Source organism: Capricornis sumatraensis, chromosome 2 (genome assembly GCF_032405125.1).
Source record: "Capricornis sumatraensis isolate serow.1 chromosome 2, serow.2, whole genome shotgun sequence".
NCBI classification, from domain to species: Eukaryota; Metazoa; Chordata; class Mammalia; order Artiodactyla; family Bovidae; genus Capricornis; species Capricornis sumatraensis.
Window position 1 is genome coordinate 135,210,762 of NC_091070.1, and position 17,047 is coordinate 135,227,808.

The 17,047-nt window shown below is 47.4% G+C and overlaps 1 protein-coding gene across 1 annotated transcript; it reads right to left on the reverse strand.

Annotated features, from left to right (window-relative positions):
* Positions 1-221: 221 nt before the first annotated feature.
* On the reverse strand, positions 222-12,223 carry SYPL2 (synaptophysin like 2). Its single transcript, XM_068966505.1, has 6 exons — positions 12,170-12,223; positions 11,932-12,006; positions 4,587-4,711; positions 3,036-3,237; positions 1,913-2,104; positions 222-368 (listed from the first exon to the last, which is right to left on the reverse strand). The coding sequence occupies exons 1-6, from the start codon at positions 12,221-12,223 to the stop codon at positions 222-224; spliced, it is 795 nt and encodes a 264-aa protein (XP_068822606.1).
* Positions 12,224-17,047: the final 4,824 nt, after the last annotated feature.

Below are 17,047 nucleotides of genomic sequence, written 5' to 3' on the forward strand. Positions count from 1 at the left end.
AGCACTGAGCTCCTGCCATCTGGGACTCCAGGAAGAGGAGGGATAGGAAGGCACTGGGAGGGCTGCCCAGGTTTCCGACAGCTGGTGCCTGCCCATCAGTGAAGACGTCTCAAAGCCCAGAATGATGGGGGAGGGAAGTTGGAGGAGAAGGAAGAGGGAGGTCCTGGAAGCCGGAGGTGGTTGAAGAGGTGCTGTCCTGTTCGGGAGTAGCTGGGGGCTGCTTACTGCTTCTCCACCGCTCCCTGCTCAGCTGCGCTCTCCGGGCTGGCGTCCTGACCCTGGTCCTGGCCCTGCCCATGCCACGGGGTCTCCTTGAACACAAACCAACAGTTCCCGGCCCACAGGAAGAAGTTGATAAAGCCGAAGAGCTGCAAAGACATGGTGGGGGGAGGAGGGAGGTCGTGAGAATAGGAAGGAAGGCATTGTGGGAACAGGGAGGGGGGATTCCTGCGTGAGGTTGGGGGAGGGAGGCATAGAGGGTTAGAAAGCCTGAAAGACAGAGGACTGGCTGTAGAAGCATGGTGTAGGGCCATCACCCATTAAGGAGCTCTCTGATGAAGGTATCTAACTGTCTGCAGCATGCACCCAAATTGTGGCTTGGTCGCTGGAAGAATGTGATTCCTGGAGTGTAGTACCATGCAAAGCAGAGCAAAGAGCAAGGGCTCTCATGGTGCCTCGCCCAGCATCCTTGGGGCCTCCTGGGATGGGCGGGGCCAGAGCTGTCCAAGGTGCTCCTTTCCTAGGGCAGCCACCCAGCTGGCTCTATCCAAATATTTATTCAAAATACTTAAAAAACTATCAGCAGGAAGTATTTAGGGGAGGTGTACGGATGTCTGCAATTAACTTTGAAATGCATTAACAATAAGATGGATTGATAGATGAACAGAGGCAGATAGATATGTGATAAACCAAGTCTAGTAAAATGTTAGTGGTACAGTCTAGTTGATTAGTGTGTGGGTGTTCATTGTAAAAATTCTTTCAAATTCACTGTATGTGAACATTTTTACAGTACAGTCTTGGGAGGGGGGGGAGTGGTGGGGAGGTGGAACCTATCATCAAAATTCCAGCAAGGTCTAGAAAGCTCCCTGGTGTACCAGCCATTAAACCTTTCAGTTACTGGGCCTTGGGGATGTTTTGACCATTTTCAGGGAGAGATTTCCCTAAGTAAAATTCTCTCAGTTGTGTCCAACTCTGCAACCCCATGGACTATATAGTCCATGGAATTTTTCAGGCCAGAATACTGGAGTAGGTAGCCTTTCCCTTCTCCAGGGGATCTTTCCAACCCAGGGATGGAACCCAGGTCTCTATCTGGGGATGTTTAAGCCAAGCTTTCCAGGGCAGGGCTGAAGTGGCTGGGATGACAGGGGTACATTTGCAAAACTCGAGGCCTCAGCTATTTAACAACTGATATAGAGATATTTTGATGTTCTAACAACTAAGGTGGCCAATACATGCATACCAGCTGGACCCACCACTGCCCCAAACTCTTTTCCAGCCTGGAGCTCCTTCTCATGCACTCTGGGTCAGCTCCCAGCTTTGCGCCCCACCATGGCCCTAGGCGCCCTCTTCATGCACTTGTGTGCATGCATGCACACACACATAAAGAGACAGGAGGAGTGGGAGGTGGTCACAGCGAGCATGCCAGGAGGTGGGGAGAACAGAGGGAAATGGGAGGCAGAGGGCAGGAGGGGGAAGAAACGGGAGGTTGAGTGGCCCTTCCCAAATGTCCCCTGGGGTCAGCCAGAGGCCAGCAGCCAGCGTGAAGCAGAGGGGACGTGCTGGCTGCAGGTGCTCAGGATACCAGCTATGAGGACACCCTCCGTGTTCTTCTCAGCCCCTACTGCTGTGACTGGCCTGGGCATCAGGGACAGTGCTGCCTCCCCCAGACCCCATCAGTGGCCACAACTCTCACCACGGAGATGTTGGCCAGTCCCATGGAGGGTGTGGCCCCGGCACTGCACACCGCTTCCTCTCCATGGCACACAGACATGGCGGCAGTCAGGCTGGATGGCCGTGTGGCCCCCTTGACATCAGTCAGGCCCTTGCCCCAGGCAGCTGCAGCTACCAGCCAAAAAAAGGTGAAGGAGACAGTCACACAGAAGTCCTGGGAGGAGCAGAGGGACAGGAAATACAGTCAGAAAGGACTCCATGATTCTGTACTTCTTTTCCTCTTGCCCTAATCCACTGTGATCCTGGGGTCCCAGGACAGCTGCCTCTTCCCATCCTACCCGACACCTGGAGGCTCAGGGAGCCTAGATCATTCTGAGGAATCTGCCATCAAGAGAATCCTGCCAGCCAGGGCTACCCTTGCCCATGCCCTCAGAACTGAGGTCAGGGAACAAGTCATCTATTGGTCAGTGTCATCCCCAAACCCAAGCAGCCTAAACGCACCACGCTCCCCTGCCCCAGCCTTTGCTTTGATCACCATTGCTCAGTTACACCTGGTGGCAGAGTTAGGGCAGACTGCAGGAGATAAGTGGGGATCCCCTAAGGCACCCTTTCCACCTTGCATGCCTAGGATAAGGAGAAAGCAAAGGGGAAATAGCATTAATAATCGCTAGCACTTATGGAGGCTAACTATATACTATATATTTTTATACCAGATATTTTATCCTTCCAAAACAGTGAGATAGTTATTGTTATCTTTCCATTTTCTAGTCGAGGAAACTGACATTTAAAGAGGTTAAATAACTTGTCAAGAGCATATGGCTAGTAAGGGACAGTGCTGGGGTTTGAACCCAAGCAAATCTGACTCTAGAGCCTGCTTCTTGAAGCTGTTGTGCCTCCTGTGAGCAGAGCAAGTGATGGGAAGTTGGCAGACACAGAGCCCTGAGACGTGGGCCTTCTACAGGCCCAAGGACCTGGCAGCCCCAGCACCCAAAGGGACCAACAGCAAAGAGCTGGCAGGGAGATTGAGGACGTTCACCTGCAAGGGTCAGGGACCCAGGAAAGCTGCCATGCTTGTCCTCAGCCCAGGACGTACACCTCCTCAGTATCTCCTCCCCACCCCATCCCTCCTGGCTGTTCCCACTCACCACCAGTGGGAAGCGCCTATTTTCCGTATAGAGTTTGTGGAAACGCAGGTAGATGACGAGCGCAGCTATGGTGTAGAAGAAGGAAAAGATGCCCAGGGTCACGAAGAACTCAGCAGGGGCAGAGAAGTCTCCCATGAGGTGCATGGTCTTGGAGGTGGATTCATCATCACAGAGGGGCATCTCATACTGGACCCGGTTCAACCTGCAGGTGGCATGAAGCCAATCCTGAGCTCAGGGCGGTCCTCTCCCCGGGCAAGCAGCAGGCCCTCTCTGCCCCAAGGGCAGTCCAGCTCCAGTTCTCGCCCAGGGACTCTTGCAGAGCCAAGAGAGGGGCATGTAGGGAGGAAAGTTTATGGAGGGAACCTTGGAGTCAAGACAGGAATTTCCCTGGAATTCTGGCCAAAGTCTACCTCCCGCTCAGCCACCACCCCACACTCGTCCACGCTATCCAGACACAGTGACCCTGTATTCCCAAGTATCTCCAGGACCCGTTAGGTCATAACCACAATATATATAGTTCATCTATTTCTGTCAGCCAAACCATCAGGGGAATCAGCTTCATTCTGCCCCTGGGAAAGCACTGTGCCCAAGTTAAGATTGGAATTACCTGTTCTCAGACTTTAAGTCCCCTAGTGAGACCACATTAGACCAAAGCAAGAAAGGAGAACAAACACACTATTATGTGCAAGAGACAGCTGATCTAACTTGGATGCTGCTCCTAGAAATTTCTGAAGAGGTGAGCCCTGTCCCTATTCCCCTCTGAACACTTGGGCTCCCCCTTCTCTAAGCTCCTAGATACCCAGGAAAGAGTATTCCCTTCTACCTCCTGGTCAAGGTGTGCCTCCTTGTATTCTGGTGGTACAGGTGAGTGTTCCCCTTCACCTCTTTAGGATCTGAGTACTGACAAGCTTCCTTACCTTCAAGGCAGGGAGGAGGCTGTGGAGGGTAGAAGAGACTTGCCCAGCTAGCCCAGACTCCTATAAGTCTCCACCCCACACAGTGGGGTTCTTTCTGTAGGAGCTGTCATTACCTGCTATTGGTTATTCATGGACTGGAACATTATTAAAACAAGAGTTTATCTGAGTTTCCCTTATATTTTTCTCTGGCTGCTGCTGCTGCTGCTAAGTCGCTTCAGTCGTGTCCAACTCTGTGCGACCCCATAGACGGCAGCCCACCAGGCTTCTCTGTCCCTGGGATTCTCCAGGCAAGAACACTGGAGTGGGTTGCCATTTCCTTCTCCAATGCATGAAAGTGAAAAGTGAAAGTGAAGTCGCTCAGTCGTGTCCAACTCATAGCAGCCCCACAGACTGCAGCCTACCAGGTTCCTCCATCCATGGGATTTTCCACGCAAGAGTACTGGAGTGGGGTGCCATTGCCTTCTCCTGTCTGAAATTCCTAAAGGGCAGGAAGGTTCTGTGCCTTGTAATTCTATTTGAAACTGGAGTGGCACACAACAAAAGGTCTTTAGGTTTCTGGAGGAGGAGGAGACCACTCAGGTCCTGCTGATCCAATGAGAGAGGATGTGCTGGGTCAGAATCAGCTCATGCTCACCTGAAGGGATAGCCGAATGAAACAATGATGGCGCTCACATCCTTGGCTTCGTTGTTGCAGCGAACCGTTGCTCCTGTCTCCCCGCTGTAGGAGCCGCAGGACCCGAAGGCGAAAATAGCAAAGAGCTGAGGGAGAGTGAAGCCCGTTTGAGAGTCAGAAGGTCTCAACTGGCCAAGATCTATCCCTCTGAACCACCCTCTCACTCCTAGCAGGTGCAGATATGGGATGGGGCCAAGTGAAAGTGAAAATAAAAGTCGCTCAGTCATGTCTGACTCTTTGCGACCCCACAGACTATAGTCCACTAGGCTCCTCTGTCCGTGGAATCTCCAGGCAAGAATACTGGAGTGGGTAGCCATTCCCAGGAGTCCCTTTAATTAAGTCCCTTCTGGCCAGGGACCCATGGCTTCTGTTGGTCTCCCAGCCTCAGGGTGCTCTGTTCACTGCACAGGATGCTGGACCAAATAGCCAAATGCATAGGGTTGACTTTGACTGGTACCTGGGAGGGAAATGAAGAGGGAGAAATGGGCAGTTTCTAGGTCTCCCCACTGGATGTGACATTGGAGACCACAGATAGCCTCCTTAAGATGATGACTAACACAAAGCAATTTAGGCTTTGGAAACTTCTATCTCAATGGTGCACTTGAATTTCCTCCCCAAGGGAGAGGCATCCTAGAAATTCCCCTGTGCCAACCGAGATCAGGCATGCATGGAATTCTTTCCATTTCTCCTTTGAAGGCATCATTCAATCTTGTCATTACCTTCTTGCTAACTTACAGTAACTTCGTGCCTCAGCGGAGATATAGCTGGAGGGGACCACTTCTGCCAAGCCTTCAGAGGGGCAAAGGGGGCAGGGGCCGGGCTGCTATCCCATGGTACCACCAGCTAACTTCTCTTCCCCTAAAGGCACCTTTCCTTCAGCAACAGTGCTGGCTGGGTTGATGCTGTCAGTCCTGGCTCAAACCCAGAGAAAAGTATCCTCCACTTGCCTTATCAGCCTTTGCTATTTCCCCAGTGGTGTTTCACTCTATAATCTGTTGATGCTGCCATTTCTCGGTGTTGAGAACCAAAGGCATTTCAGATTACTTGAATTGTTTTCCTCTTCACCTTTCATCACGTTACTAAACCTCCTATCTTGAGTGAAATGGAATTTCCTCATCCTACAATTTTCTAATTTCTTCCTGGGGACACACACTTTGGTTAGAAAAGGAGGTGAGAAATTGGAATTTCTTATTCTCCCACATCATCTGTTGAGGCCCCATTTCCTGTGTTCTTACCATTGGCTAATGCATGATATAATCCTTTGTGTTAAGCAGTGAGCTTATTCTGTTAATTGTTCACGTTTTGTGTGTTTCTTTGTGATTCAGTATCTCAGACATGAATTACCTGGAAGACAGCTAATTCACATCCCAACCCTGCATCCAGAGTTGATAGAATAGAGTTGTGTGCACGGTATCTTGCTAATGCTCGATAGTGTTGTGGAAGGAAAAGAGACCTGGGTTAGGAGTCTGGAAATCTGGGTCCTAGTCCTGGTCCTGTCACTAATGAGCCAGCAACTTCTAACAAGCCATTCTGTTCTCTGCATCTCAGTGTCCTCATCTGTAAAACGAGAGGTTTGGAGCAGGCCATCCCAAGGCCTTTTCCAGCTCTGTGGTTCTCTCACTCTGAGGGTAGCTCTCTCCATGTGCTCTTGGCTGGGTTTGCCGGCAGCTGCGCTCTGGTCCTGGGTGGTGTCCGGTGCCACTGCCCCACCTTGCATCGCCTGGCCTGGCAGATCTTCTCCAGGCTGGAGCCATTGACCCCTCTCTAAAGGTTATGATGGGTACCTCTCTGTTTCTAGGAGGTTTAATTCGAACAAACAAGAATTGTCTCCATCTTAACACTCCTCCAGGAAAGGAGATAGTGTAATCTCTCTCCAGTGTCTGAATATTCCTGATCTGACTTAAGCTACAGAGGCCACAGTGGAACACTGTTGCTCATCTTCTTGGCAGAACTGGAGAGAAGTCACTCAGAACCTCTCCCTCATCACCCTTACATACGCCAGGTTGCCTCCCTGGCATAACTGTGGCACTCCTCTAGCTCATCCTCATAAGGATTCTCTAATCTTCTGTCAGCTCTGTGGTTCTCTGAGTCCTCATGGAAGTGTCTTTGTGCCTCTTAGCTTCTGGCGTCCAGAACTGGACACCATTAGGACGTACTATTCTAGAAGGGCAGACAGTTGGATATATTTTTACTGTTGGCAGTTAGTGAGTGGCTCTGTACAGGTGCCCCATAAAAGTTGGTACTTCTCACCTAGGGCAATGAACAGTTAGTTATGGAGCTTCTGTTTTACCAGCACTCTCTTGACTGACACTCCTGACCAGCTACAGAAAGATGTCATCTATTGAGCATCTACTATGTCCCAGGCATTGTTCTAGGCGATATGACTTATTAGTGAACAAAAGAGAAAAACAAAATCTCTGTCTTCATGAATCTTGTACCCTAGAGCTTCACTATCCACTATGGTAGCAATTAGCCAAATGTGGTTATATACATTTAAATTAATTAAAATGAAATAACATTTAAGATTCGGTGGCTCAGTCACACTATCCACATTTCAAGTGCTCACTAGCCACATGTGACTAGCAGCTTCCATACTGAACCACACAGATTATAGAACTTTTCCATCATTGCAGAAAGTTCTGCTATGTCCAGAAGACAGGCCTGAGGTTCTAAAAATCCTGAACCCTGCTTTATGATTCCTCCATGGGCAAAATATACCCATAGTAACTTTAGTATTAACTGTATTCTCTTCTGTTCTGATTCTTTGAAAGTCAGGAGTCTCTAAACAACTTACATAATTTTATTAACCAGAATATATGGTTAAATCAGAACAACACAGTCAGAAGGTGTCAGATAACAGACGACAGTTTGCTATTAAGTGAACGGATAGTAGAATCTCGGGGAAATCTCTCAGGTTCACAGAACAGCAGAGCAAAAAGGATCTCAGAGATTATCAAGCGCAACAGTCTCATTTCATAGAGGTGGAAACTAAAGTCCCAAAAGATTAAGTGACTTTCCCAAGGTCACATTTAGCCAATGTGAGAGCCAGACTTAGAATTCACAACTCCTGATTGCTGGTTCACTGCTCTTTCTATGTCATCCATTCATTAATCAACAGTTATCAAGCATCTACTTTGTGCCAGACGCTGCAGAATCCAAGATGAATGAGACCAGTACCTGCTGTCAAGAGTCTGCATCCAGAAAGGAGTCATGCTCAAATAAAAGCCAAAACATAACCCAGGATCACAGAATTATTAAGGCGGAAAAAAGAGATCTCCACTCTGTGCAGGGAGGATTGCAAAGAGGGAGGAAGTAGCTATGCACCTTGGGATGCAGGATCAGAGAAAGATGCTTTCCCAGCTCCTTCCACCTTTCTGCACCAGATATGCCTTTTTCCTGAACTGTGTCAGGGGACTGAGCCACAGGGAAGAGTGCAGAAGGCCAGTAATCACCTCTGTTACTAGGCACCAAGCTGGTCATAAAGAACAGAAGCCAAGGAAAGATGGAGACCCTGAGACAAGGGGCACCTCCGGGGCTCTCACGCCAACTAGCCTTCCTCCACGTGGACCTGCACTGCTGGGAACAGCAGTGGCCATGCTCTCCTCCTCCTCCTCCTCCTCCTCCTCCTCCTCCTCCTTTTCCTCTTCCTCCTGCCTCTGCATCTCTGTTGGAAAGATGTAAGAATAACCTTGCTAGTTTAAGGATGAGGCTCCACTTTGGCGCTGACTTGCTTTTTTGGTGATAACCTTTGTCAGTCCTGAGAACACTAACATTTCCACCTAGCGCAGAGCACAAGGAAGACAAGTTCTCCCCCAAAGCCTATTCTCACACAATCATCTCATTGGTTGTTACAGACTCTGATGGTGTGCTTTTGAATTTTCCATATTTATTGAAATACCTTATTTTCACTACCAAGACCCCAGAGCCAAATAAGTGACTTTAGTACCTCAAAAGTGAGTTACTGATCAAGGGCATGCCCAGTTAAAAATAATATGACATTATCAGAACAGTGGGCTTCCCTTGTCAGAATCAGCTTGCAATGCAGGAGACCTTGGTTCGATCCCTGGGTTGGGAAGATCCCCTGGAGAAGGGAAAGGTTACCCACTCCAGTATTCTGACCTAGAGAATTCCATGGAGTATACCCATGGGGTTGCCAAGAGTTGGACACAACTGAGCGACTTTCACTTTCACTTTCATTGGAACAGTGACTGAATAATCCAAGTGATTCATACCTTACCCTCAGAGTGGGGTAAAGGGGAGAGGGAGGATAAGGAGGAAGATAAGAAGAAGGGTAAGGAGGAAAAGGGGGCAACAGAGGATGAGACGGTTGGATGGCATCACCGATTCAATGGACATGAGTTTGAGCAAACTCCAGGAGATGGTGAAGGACAGGGAAGCCTGGCTTGCTACAGTCTATGGGATCGCAGAGTTGGACACAACTTAGCAAATGAACAAGAACAGAGTAGGGATTTGGCAGTAACATCTAAATGATCTTACCAAAGGACAGGTCTAGCTGACAGTCTGCATAAGGGGGAAAGTTAGGGAGAAGGAGAGGTTTGGGAACCAACACTTACTGAATACCTCTTGGATTGCCAGGCTCACCATGGTCTTCTCAGATGCTCCAATGCTTTACAGATATTACTTTCTGTAATCTTTCCAGAGAGCTCATGAGATGTATCTTACCCTCATTTACAGATAAGAAACTGAGACCCACGAAGATTTCATCACTTATCCAAGTTTCCATAGCTAGAAAGCTGAGAAAAACTAGTTCCCCAATAATTGGTATATGCCCATGTTCTTTGCCTAGCTTAGTGTAGACTCAGTGAGACCCCAGAACTGAAATAGAGGTGAAATTAGTTCATGTTAAAATTTTAAAAGGATACGCTAATAGAAGAATAACATTACTTTATCTCACCAGGATTCTGGTAAAAGCTTTGCTTTTTTGGTAATAGTGACAACAGAGTTTTCAGTTATCATTACAATAACTGCAAGCTTTGTGTGTGGTGGTTTTTTTCCCCTTGTCCAGACAGGAGTATTTGATCCCTCCAAGCAGGAAATATGCAAAAAGTTCCAAATGATATTTTCACTGTCATTTTGGTGCTGGTTCCTGGGGCCAGTGCCTGTGTTCACCTGGAGAGACTCAGGGCAAGTGAAACTCACTTTGGATTCAGGTTACCAGGATGGCAATAAAAGCAAAGCATATCTCTTTATGAGGCTACCCTGTGAATGAAAGCTGAGTTCAGAGCCTAGCCATGGACTCCTGGATTGAGTATTATGAGAGAAAAGCATAACTTCCTCTCTAAGAAACTGAGGATCTTAAAAGTCAAACAGGTTTTAACTCTTAGGGATCAGAGCTGACTGTGGACGGGACCAGGCATTGCTTTGTGCAGCCTCACAGAAATGTTATGGGTATTGGCTGGGGGTGGGTTGGGAAAAGGACAGAAAGGTTGAAGAAAGAAGCCTTTCAGAATCCCCCCCCCATGGAGGATGATTCCGTGGTCTAATAACCTCATTGTTTTCCTCATCCCTTGATAGTCTTTCTCAAATTTCCCTTAGATCCAATTGTCTAGTTTAATGATAAAACCATACTGTTTTATTTCCAGTTCTGCTCCTCTGGATTGCTCATAATGGCTTTCCAGCTCCGGAAAGCAGACACATGGAGCCTTAAGATCACTCTTCCATGGACCCCTCAGATACTCAAAGGGTGCGTCAGAGCAGGGAAGTGAGGAGAGGTGAAAGAGCTCAGTCAGCAATCATTCCAAATGCTCTTGAGGCAGTAGGGAGAGTGGAAAGTCCCCACTAGGTCCCAGAGTTTGCACTCGGGAGCTCCCCAGGCTGGCCGGTAGCCCCAGTCAGGGTCTCGGATATCGGATGATAACCCCAAATGCACTATTGCTCCTGAATTCCAGATCTGATGATTCTCATCCAAAGGATGACTTATGAATCAGTGACACAGTGTTAACTCCTGTCTCCAGCGAGTTAAAAGCCCTTTAGAACTCAATCCTCCTCAGTATTAATGGTAACTTATTCCCCAGCTGAATTTTGTGCTGAAAGCACATTAATTAAGTTATTCACACACCATTTGGTGCGCGGATTGTCTAACAAATCTCTTCTGTGATAGTGCACTAAATGCTCCTGACAGGTCTTTATAATTTGAAAGAGTGACTGCACCTGTCCAGGTTCCTAATTTATACACTGGGAAGGACAGAGAACATGCTAAGGTCTCAAAGTACCAGTCAGGCAGGAGAAGATGGTGTTTCCCCTATACCACTACAGGGAAACTGAGGCCCTGGGCAAATGATTTCTTCAAGGTCACAGAATAAGTCTAATCAAGGGTAATGTTCTAGCATGCCAACCCATTTAGAGCAGAAAGGGACCCTAGGGACGGTCTGATCAACACTTGATTAATATTGGAAACTGAAGCCCAAAGAAGAGATTTCTGCCAAGGTCAAGTAGGTAGAAAAGGCAGGTCCAGGTCTGCACCCTAAGGCCCCAGCTTTCCAGCTCAATGTTCTATCTTAGTCTGTTGCTGCTACTGCTGCTAAGTCACTTCAGTCGTGTCCGACCCTGGGCGACCCCATAGACGGCAGCCCACCAGGCTCTGCCGTCCCTGGGATTCTCCAGGCAAGAGTACTGGAGTGGGTTGCCATTGCCTTCCCCATATCTTAGTCTACAAGGCACGTTTTGGCTGACTTTTATTGTCTTATTTTTCTTTTCTTTATTTCATCCCAGAGCCATGAAATCCATTCATTCATTCACGCACTTGCTCCCGCAGTTACAGCAACGCAGATTACTCTAGTGATCTCAACAGAGCAGGCCTGCCGGCCAGGACCCTGTCCCTTGAGTCCACCTCCAGGATCAGTCAGGCCCTGGCAGGTCTGGGGACAGGATGGTACCCGACGCCTGCCTCCTTCCCTCGTCTGCCCTCCGCCGCTTTCCTCGTCCCCCTTGTCCTCCTCCCCCCTCCCGCCACCCGGGAGTGGTATGTGCAGGATCAGAGTTCTGGAAAGGTTACACCCGGGTCCTCTCGCCCGGGTGAAATGTGAGCGCCCTGGGCAAAAGCTCCTTGCACATAGAAGGACTGAATCCGGGACTCCGCATGCCTCGTTCCTCACCCTCCTGCCACCAAGTGCTGAGAAGCAACCCCAGCCCACCCCTCCCCCGCCCACCTGTCGCCGCCCCCCACCCTTCCGCCCGGCCAGCCGCAGCACCTCCCCACCCCACCCCCCAACTCCGGCCACATTGCTTAGGGTCAGCGTCACAGCCCAGGCTCCCGAAATAGCCCTGGGCTGGGGTTGCGACTCACCCACTGGAGAACTTTGATGAAGCCCAGCGGCTCCTCCAGCCGCCGCCAGTGCAGCCCCACGAGCAGGCGGTCCACCTGCAGAGACACAGCCCGCCCGGGGTCAGGGCGGTGGGACCAGGGAGGGCGCTGCCCTCTTTCTCCCACTCACATGCGGGAGAAGGGGCGGAATAAGGGTCGGCCCGACACCCCGGTAGAGGAGGAGAGACGAGAGGGAGCCTCAGGGGCGTGAGGGGAGTACCTGCTGGCGAGGCGACTTGTCCGCGGTGTGGCTGGAGCTCTCCGTCGAGGACATGCTGGCGCAGCGGGGCCGGGGCGCGGCGCGGGGGCTGCGGGGGCTGCGGGGACTGTGGTGGGGCTGAGGGCTGCTGACCCGCGGCGCGGGAAGCGGGCGGTACCGGAGCTGGAGCGGCCGTCGGCCGCCCGGGATCCAGGCTGGCTGGGTGGGTCGCGGGGGGCGCTGCTGCTCGCGCTCTCCGAGGCCGCGGCCGCCGCTCTGCCCGGCCGGCTGCAGAAAGCCCCCGAGTCCAATTCAAACTTCTGTCAAACTCACGAACCAACTTGGCAGCCGAGTCACGTGGCGCCCGCTCTCAAGCCCTCCTCCCGCCCCCTTAGCTCCCGGGTCCCTGCCCGCGGGACGCCTTAAAGGGACCTGTGGCCTCTGCGGGCAGTTCGGCCGCGAGGGGGCTCCGGTTCTTTGCCAGAGCCTCCAGGGGTCAGCGAGACACCGCGGCCACCCCGACCCACAACCCAAGTGGGGAACTGGCCCGGCGCGCTGGCGGTCACCGGCTCCCAAGTTTATCTTTCCCAACTTTCCTGGATTTGGAGCTGCTCAGTGCCTTTCCTCTTCCTCAACATGTAGAACCTAAAGCATTCTCATCAAAGCATTTTATCAGTACTGAAATAAAGTTCTAAAACTTCTGATTAGCAAACTGCTTTCTCCCAAGATCTTCAAAGCCAGAACAGACGAAAAGGGCAATAGAAGATACCCAGTTTGTGCTGTCTAGTTAGTCGTTGCCGTCTATGGGGTCGCACAGAGTCGGAAAAGACTGAAGCGACTTAGCAGCAGCAGTAGGGGTTGCTTTAACATTTTAACAGCAAAAACCATTCTTACCTTAGTGATTTAAAAGTTATGGATCATTGAAAAGTTTAAAATAGCCACTGACATTTAAATGAGAGTGAAAAATAGTCTTTGAGGAATGCAAGGGGCTCAGAAGATGTACTTTGTGTTGAAAATTTGACGTTGTTACTTAGGATCTACCATAAATCGGTCCCTAATTTTCCAACTGGGTTCTGCACGAGCCGGAATGAGTAATGATGCATATTACACGTTCGGTTTACAGGAGTGTAAATGTTAAGTACTGAGAGGTTAAGTGATTTGTCCAAAGTCCCTGAGCGAGCCAGTGGGGATGGGGTGGGGCATAGTCAAAGAAACTGCCTTTACCTTCTAAAAATTGGCTGTAAATGTGTATCCATTGCCTGAGTTTCATTCCTGGAAGTCCCTTCTGGTACTTCAGAAAGACTTTTGAGGGAACATTTAGCTATTGTTAATGCGATTTGTCCCCTACGTAAGTGCCTTGCAAGCTTGGAGGTGGTCAATGAGGGGGGTCAAGTCACCTGGGCTTGAAGAGACTTCCATGCAAATCTAGACTAAGCAAGGAACTGCTGAGTCCCCAATCCATGAGTGCCTACATGCTCAGTTGTGACCGACTCTGTGGCCCTATGGACTGTAGCCCGCCAGGCTCTTCTGTCCATGGGGTATCTCAGGCAAGAATACTGGAGTGGGTTGCCATTTCCTTCTCCAGGGGGTCTTGCAGACCCAGGGACTGAACCTGTATCTCTTGCATCTCCTGCACTAGCAGGTAGATTCTTCACCATAGTGCCACCTGGGGAGCCCCCCCGCCCCAATCCAGTTGTTAATAAAGTGTCCTGCAGTCTCAGAGATTCCTTTTCTATGGAATAGGGATAATAATTTCTGTCCTTATTTCATAAAGTGATCAGCAGCTTAAGTGGTATAAGGTATGTAAATACCCACACTACACACATGAAATAATACACTCATTAGCAATGTCAACAACAATATGCATGTGGAATACAATGCAATCAGAGAAGAATCAGAATAACACAGCAAAAATCCACATACCCACCAATCAGCCTTGTGAAATTTTAACACTCTTCTTCATTTGTCTCAAATCTATTCTTTAAAAACAAAATTAAAATTGCATGTAAAATTGAACCCCTGGGTGTACCCTCATATCATTCTCTCCCTTTTTCCTTGCTGTAACAACTATCCCATCCTGCATTTGTTTTTAGTTAGCCTCATGTACATTTTAGAGCTTTTTCTATATATATATAACTATATACATGACTGTATGACTGTATCAAGAAATAATACACATTCACCATAGTATTATTTTTCGGATTGTTTTAAATGTTATGTAAACAATATCATACGTTAGGTATCCTTCCTCTGCTTTTTTTTTTAAACATAATGTTGCATTTGTAAGAGTCATCTAGCCTGATGCACGTACCTTTAGTTCATTCTTTTTAGCTATAAGGAATTCCACTACATACATGTACCATATGTATTCACTTATTCTCATATTGATGGACATTGAGGTTATTTCCAAACATCTATTCTCACAAACAGTCCTGCATCGCATTTGTGTACATATGTCCTTCTGCATCTGTGCCTAGGTTACTTCACAGCAAGACATTTCCAAACTTTTCTTTTTTAATACAAATGCTGGTAAGAAATACATTTTCATGTCATGATCCATGATATAAATGGAAACAAAAGTTTCACAAAAAGCTATCATATTTTCTATTCCATTTCATTTTTTTAAAAAGTCTGATGATCCAGAAGCAAATCCAGGTTTTGTGGGGGCTAAAGTTTATACAATTTGGGCACTCTCTTTAGAAAAAGAATAGAAAATTATGAATAAAAATATATTAGCCAGGTATTGGAAGAAGCTTTGCAAGTCAGAGGTCCTGAAGCTTAAGCTTCATTAGTTTTAGGGTCCCTCTGAGTAGACACACTAAATTAATTTAATGATTCATTTATAATGATGGATCTCTACCAGCAGTTTGAGAAACATTTCTCTATACCTAAAAGTGAGCTAGCTGGGTCATGAGATGTGAACACTGCAACTCTGAGTTTTGATAAATGTTTATACCCATGTAACTACAACCATGATCCAGATAACAAAAGCTTCCATCATTCCCATGTGGTTCTTCCTGCCATTTTGCTGTCAATCCCCAGTCAACTGCTGATCTGCTTTGTCATTATAAATTTGCTTTGCATTTGCCTAACCCTAGGTCACATATGGAGAAGGCAATGGCACCCCACTACAGTACTCTTGCCTGGAAAATCCCATGGACAGAGGAGCCTGGTGGGCTGCAGTCCATGGGGTCGCTACTAGTCGGACCTGACTGAGCGACTTCACTTTTACTTTTCATTTTCATGCACTGGAGAAGGAAATGGCAACCCACTCCAGTGTTCTTGCCTGGAGAATCCCAGGGATGGGGGAGCCTGGTGAGCTGCCGTCCATGGGGTTGCACAGAGTCTGACACGACTGAAGCGACTTAGCAGCAGCAGCAGCAGGTCACATATATTTTCTCCTATGTTTTATCCTAAATGTTTATAGTTATATGCTTTCCACTTGGATATTTTTGAGCTTTCTTTTTTTTTTTATAAGTTATGTAATTTAGATCAAGGTTCTTTCTTTATTCCTTCTTTCCTTCCTCCTTCTCTCCGTCCACCCTTTCTAAGCATGTAGATATTCAGTCGTTCTAACATCATTTTTTGAAAAGACTATACTTTCTCCATTTAATTGCTCCTGTGCTTTTGTAAAAAAAAATCAGTTGGTCATATTTGTGTGAGTCTATTTCTGGACTGTCTGTCTAATCTGCGTCTCTATGCCCTTGCCAGTACCACACTGTGTTGGATACTGTAGCTTTAAAGTAAATCTTAAAATAGAGTGATACAATTCCTCCAACTTTAGTGGTCTTCTTCAAAATTATTTAGCTATTCTAGTTCCTTTGCCTTTCAAAATAAATGTTAAGATCAGCTTGTCCATATCTTCAAAAAATTCTGCTAGAATTTTTGTTAAAATTACATTAAATCTACCTGCCTAGATCAATTTAGGCAAAATTGACATGAATTTTATGTTGCATTTTTCAATCTATAAACATGACATGCTTCTCCATTTATTTAGGGCTTCAGTTGCTTTCATCAGCATTTGCAGTTTTCAGCATACAGATCATGTACATGTTTTGGCAGATTTATTCTCAACTATTTAATTTGTGAGAGGAGCCATTATAAATTATATTATATTATTTTTTAAATATAATTTTAAACTTAAGTTTCCTTTTGACAATTGTTAGCATATAGAAACATGATTGATGTTGTTTCTGTTGACATTGTATCCTATGACTTTCCTAAAGTCACGTTTTAGTTCCACGAGTTTTTTGTAGGTTCCTTGGGATTTTCTATGTAAACAATTATATCGTCTGCAAATAGAGAAAGTTTTATTTCTTCCTTTATAAACTGTATGCCTTTTATTTATTTTCCTTGTCCTATTGCACTGGCTAGGACTTTCAGTATGATGTCAAATAGGACTGGTGACAATGGACATCGTTGCCTTGTTCCTGACCATCAGACAAAGTATCCAGCTTTTCACCATTTCATGTGATGTTAACTCTATGTTTTTTATTAATGCCCTTATCAGCTTCTGTCAGTTTCTTTTCTATTTCGAGTTTGCTGAGAGTTTTAAATTATGGATGGATGTTGAATTTTGTCATGTGCTTTTTCTGTATCAATTGATAATGATCATATATTTTTTCTTCTTTGGACAATTATGACAAGTATGGTAGATTACACTGATAAATTTTTAGAATTCTTTTTTGGCTACACTGGGTCTTTGTGGCTGCACACAGGCTTTCTCTAGTTATGACAAGCCAGAGCTCGTCTCTAGTCTCAGTGCACGGGCTTCTCATTGTGGTGGCTTCCCTTGCGGCAGAGCACAGGCTCTAGGGTGTGCAGGCTTCAGTAGGGGCATGCGGGCTTGGTAGCTGCAGCTCATGGGCTCTAAAGCATGGGTTCAGTAGTTGCAGCATG